This window comes from Rhincodon typus, unplaced genomic scaffold (assembly GCF_021869965.1).
Source record: "Rhincodon typus isolate 14 unplaced genomic scaffold, sRhiTyp1.1 hic_rhity00003354, whole genome shotgun sequence".
Lineage (NCBI taxonomy): Eukaryota > Metazoa > Chordata > Chondrichthyes > Orectolobiformes > Rhincodontidae > Rhincodon > Rhincodon typus.
The window spans coordinates 12,840-18,215 of NW_025968992.1; the positions used below are offsets into that span (position 1 = coordinate 12,840).

The 5,376-nt window shown below is 39.3% G+C and overlaps 1 protein-coding gene across 1 annotated transcript in view; it reads left to right on the forward strand.

Annotated features, from left to right (window-relative positions):
• LOC125481734 (integrin alpha-1-like) overlaps positions 1-3,186 on the forward strand; it is a 14,909-nt gene extending 11,723 nt beyond the window's left edge. The window contains exons 5-6 of the mRNA XM_048593632.1: positions 216-329; positions 3,046-3,186. Coding sequence (XP_048449589.1) covers positions 216-329; positions 3,046-3,084 — 153 coding nt within the window. The 3' untranslated portion in view covers positions 3,085-3,186. The remainder of the gene's footprint in view (positions 1-215; positions 330-3,045) is intronic.
• Positions 3,187-5,376: the final 2,190 nt, after the last annotated feature.

The following is a 5,376-nucleotide window of genomic DNA, read 5'->3' on the forward strand; positions in this document are numbered from 1 at the left end:
TCGGGCCTAGACCCTTTTCTGATGAAGGGTCTAGGCCCGAAACGTCAGCCTCTCTGCTCCTATGATGCTGCTTGGCCTGCTGTGTTCATCCAGCCCTGCACCTTGTTGTCTCGGATTCTCCAGCATCTGCAGTTCCTACTATTTCATGAGGAATAATAGCATTGTTCAGAATGCTTAACCTTAGGTTAATTTTCTGAAATTCTTACAACTTGCAGGTGACTTTAACTGTATCAAAAGATTCTCATGGAGGTGTCCCAATCTGGGTGATTATACTCAGTGTTCTTGCTGGCCTACTGCTTCTAGCACTTGTAATATTTGCACTGTGGAAGGTAAGTTCATCTTGCATTATACTCAACTTGTATTGTAGTTACTTCAATCAACCTGTTCAGACATGCCTCCAGGTTAGGTAAGACTTGAACCCAGACCTCCATCCTCTGAGGCCTACCACAAAAACAGAAATTGCTGGAGAAGCTCAACAGATTGTAGTATATGTGGACAGAAAACAGAATTAATATTTTGGGTCCAGTGACCTTTCATCAGAATTGTCAGCAGCTAGGAAAAGGTGGTATTAATACTGAAGACAAAGTTGGGGGCAAGGGGAAGGGTGAGCAAATAGGTGGATACAGAGTACAGGGAGGGAGAGATATAAAAGATGTAGGTATACAAGGAGATAATGGATAGCAAGCCAGGACAGGAGCAAAGCTGAATAAGTAAGAAAAGTGGTTGGCACAGTGGCTCACAGTGTCATGCGTCCGAGTTCAATTCCACCCTCAGGTGACTGTCTGTGTGGAGTTTGTACATTCTCCCCGTGTCTGCGTGGGTTTCCTCCAGATGCCCTAGTTTTCTCCCACAGTCCAAAGATGTGCAGGTTCGGTGGATTGGCCATGCTTAACTGCCCATAGTGTCCAGGGGTGTGCAGGCTAGATGGATTGGACATGGGAAATGCAGGATTACATGGCAGGGAGTGGATCTGGGTGAGATGCTCTTCAGAGGGTCAGTGTGGACTCGATGGGCTGAATAGCCTGCTTCCTGTTAGGATTCTAGGATAATAGGGAACAGTAGGAAAGAATGGGTCAGCTCTGCATAAAGCAATTCATTTAAAGTGATAACAGACCAAGGAATAGGTGAGAATGGCTGGTTGTGCTAAAAGCAACCCATGTCATAACAGGACCAGGCTGTGTGTCTTGAGAACTTCTCCTGGGACGATCAGATTCTTTCTGGAAGGTGTTGTGTAAGGAGCGTTGGTGTATTTCTGTAATGTATGTACATGCTGTTATTACAGCACACTGGTGAATGAAGGATTGAAGATTGTTGAAAATTCTTCAGCTTTATCTTTTACACTGATGTGCTGGGCTCCCCACACGTATAGAGCCTCCACTTCCAGGTGACTTGTTCAATTGTCCACGACTCAATGTGGCAGGACTGCAGAGTTTAGATCTGATCTGTTGGTTGTGGAATTGCTTCAGCCTGTCTCTCACTTGTTGCATATGCAGTTTGGCATCCAAGTAGTCCTGTTGTGTAGCTTCATCAGGTTGAAACCTCATTTTTTAGGTACGCCTGGTGTTGCTCCTGACATGCCCTCTAGCATTCTTCATTAAATTAGGGTTGATCCTCTGGCTTGATGGTAATGATAGAGTGCTCTGAAGTTGCACATTCCACTGGAGTACAATTCTGCAGTTGCTGATGACCCACAGTCTCTAGGATTCTTCATCTCAAGTTGCCTATTTGAAGTCTGTTCCTTTTAACATGGCATTAGTTCCACACAATGTAATGTAAGGTATTACCAGTATAAAGGTGAGACTTGTCTCCACGAGGACTATGGTCACTTCTACCAATACTATATTTTAAATACATGTCATGTTATGCATTTTCTGGTAAGTACAAACACAGGTTTGTATATTTTCCATATCAACCTGTTCATTAGATGTTATTACGCACCACTAGAGGAGATGAGACTTGAACCTGGGTCTTGTGGCTCAGATGTAAGGGCACTACTATCAAGCCACAAGAAACCACAATGTTTGGGAGTTTGAGTAGATATTTCTTAACCGAGCTGTTCAGATGTGTTATGACACTACTCTGGAGCACGTGAGTTTTAAACTCAAGCCTTCTGGCTTACAGGTAGTGACACACAGATGTGCACAAATGTCCTTATACACAGGATATACATTGATTTCAGCCCCTCCCTGTATTATAGTGGGAGGGTGTTAGCTTGTGGCCTTCCCTCATCTCGTACTTGCAGTGTCTGCCCAAGCTTTTAGTGCATCCCTTTGAACAAAATTCTGGATCTTGGAAAATGCCAGACTGATAAATACAGAATTCCTCCCCAGAAATATACTTTATTTGTAACGTTCATAAATATATATATCACATTGCAGTTAAAATTTGACATTACAAAGTGAATTACAGTTAATTTATGTCAGTATAAGAATAGATAAAGTTGTGGTCTCCACTGACACATTTCAACCCGTCAAATTCCATCCTCCCTTGCTCTGGCTCTTCATTCCTAACCTGCCATATTGAAAAGCAGAGCTGGCTCATTTCCTGCTTAACATTGCTGTTCCCACTCCTCCCAGGTATCAGCAAGGGAATGATGGTAATACGCTTTGAGCTAGTGATAATAAGAATGTAAGATATTGTAAGATGGGAGGGGCCTTACAGTGGCAGTTCTGTCTCTATAACAGTCCCATCACCAACCTTTATTAGATTTCAATCAATATCTAAAATGAATTACATTTATTTCCTAGCTGGGCTTTTCTGGTCAGTTTAAATCCCTTGCTTCTGTGAGGGCTTTACTGTATTGTCATGGAACCTAATAACACGGTCATTATAGAAAGGGCAGAGGTTGCATTAAATTGAATGCATTGATATATGTTTATTTTACTTTTAAATGTCCACCAAAAACCCCAGGCTTCTTCAGTAAAAAGAGGAAACTATGCAAGCATAATCCAGCATTTACCAGTTCTATAAATGTCTACACTTAAATCTTAATTACTATAAAGTAATGATTGTTGTCATAATCTACAAACTTTGATTTCTTTCTAGGCTGGATTTTTCAGAAGACCTTTAAAAGAAAAGATGTGAGAAGTTCACAAACCAGTCTTAGAAGCACAGTAGAAAACAAAGCCTTTAATATCACAACAATCCATCAATATTATGGAAGACATAATAAAAGTTGTAAAATTATGTTCATGAAAGTAATTTACGTGTCTTGCATGAGAAAAATGTTATCCAAACTATTCATTTGTTAATATTTTGTATATATTTAACATTTTTAAAAATTGCTAAAAGTGTGTTTGTACATTTTAAACTGTTTGAAAGTCTTTATATTCTATGCATCATTCAAGTTGATTATTTTTAAGTATCACAAAGTTATACCTATCCTCCTTTGGACAGTTACTTAAACTATAACAAATAATGATCACTCCCCTTTTTGCTGGATGGCAAAAAGATATTTTTCCTGGTGCTTGTAGATTTTTCTTGGTATTGTCAGATTTAAAGATCCTGCTCAGTTGCTGTAGTGATTATGTACTTTGGAAGATGCTTTTTGTTTTTGTAGATTTAAAACTGTTGTCATAAAATTTTTCACATTTAGAAGCAATTGCAAGCATATATTTGAATAGAGATAGTAGGAACTGCAGATGCTGGAGAATCTGAGATAACAAGGTGTAGAGCTGGATGAACACAGCAGGCCAAGCAGCATCATAGGAGCAGGAAAGCTGACGTTTCGGGCCTAGACCCTTCTTCAGAAACTTTTTTAAATGGCAGCTGAATATGATGGTAGATGGTAGGAGGTGTACATATTTCAAATTTTCCAACCAGTTTACTTCTAGAATATTTAGATAATCAGACATGTGATTTAATGAACAATTGTATATAATAAGAACAATAGGCATTAGTACTGGGGTCAAAAAACAAAGAAGACAGAAATTGTGAGCTACTTATATTGAGAAAATAAGACGAATTTGAAGCACAGAATGATAGAAAGCAATAAAGAACAAAACTAAATTAATGGAGGAGGGAACTTTATCAGTCAGGAATCTAACAGGCCATAGCATCACAGCTTTTTGTCAAAAAATGTCCTGTACAAGGTTTCTATCACCCCTAATCTGCCATCATTGGAGATTTAGAGAGGAACCACACCGGGATCTGACACAGTCAGCCTAGATAGTTCAAGTATACTTTACTATATGTTTTTTTTTAATTCTTGCATGGTTACTTAGGTGTCAGAGGCAAGCATGCGATTTGTTTCCCATCCTTAATTACACTTGAACTGAATGGCTTGTTAGGCCATTCCGGGGAATAGTTAACCATACCTTACTGTATGCCTGGAGTAACACATAGACCAGACCAGGGAAGGGTAGTAGATTTCCTTCCTTAAAGGGCATTAGCGAACCAGAATTTTTTTACAGCAATTGGCAACGGTTATGCAGTCAACATTAGACTAGCTTTCAATTCCAGATTTTAAAAAAATTTCAAATTCCACCAATAGCCACCAATAATAAAAACTGAAAGAACAACGGATGCTGTAAATCAGAATGAAAAATAGAAATTGCTGGAAAAGCTTAGCAGGTCTGGCAGTATCTGTGGAGAGAAATCAGAGTTAAAGTTTTGTGTCGGGTGACCCTTCCTCAGGATCGTCAGCGAAAAAAATGTAGACTTCCTCTTGGCATTTAATATACTGAAATAGAGAACTGTTATTTGACAAAAATGTATTTAATACAAATGCAGAGCTTCTCAGCAAGACGGTAGTACAGCACAGTCTTGTGGAGGAACAGGACAATTCAAACAAGAGCTTCACGTTTAACTGTGCATATATCTGTCACTATTATTTCTACCATATTGTTACAGCTTTCAATAAACTACTCCACAAAGTAATCACCCTTCAATTATAGATAACAAGGTGTAGAGCTGGATGAACACAGCAGGCCAAGCAGCATCAGAGGAGCAGGAAGGCTGACGTTTCGGGCCTAGACCCTTCTTCAGAAAATTCCTGCTATCTCTGAAACCCTTCAATTATATTTCTTTAACAAAAAAAAATTGTAAGGTCAATTTTCCTACATTTTACTGATGAGAAAATGCTCACTTTCCTGAATAAAAATGTCAGGGCAGAGTAGTGGATTTGAATTATTTGGTCAACATGTTTTTGATCATTTCTAAGGGTTCCCCGGGGGCAGGCCAAAGATTTATTCAGGGATAGATTTCAAGTGAAGATAAAAGAAAGGATGTAACTATAAAGAGATGTGCAAAGCAGAAGTAGTTTCTCACTTCAGCTTCAGTACTTGCAGGAGATCTTTATCGGCAGCTTGAAGATCTGCATTTGTCACAAAAAAAGCAGCTCCATAACCAGAGATAGTAGGAACTGCAGATGCTGGA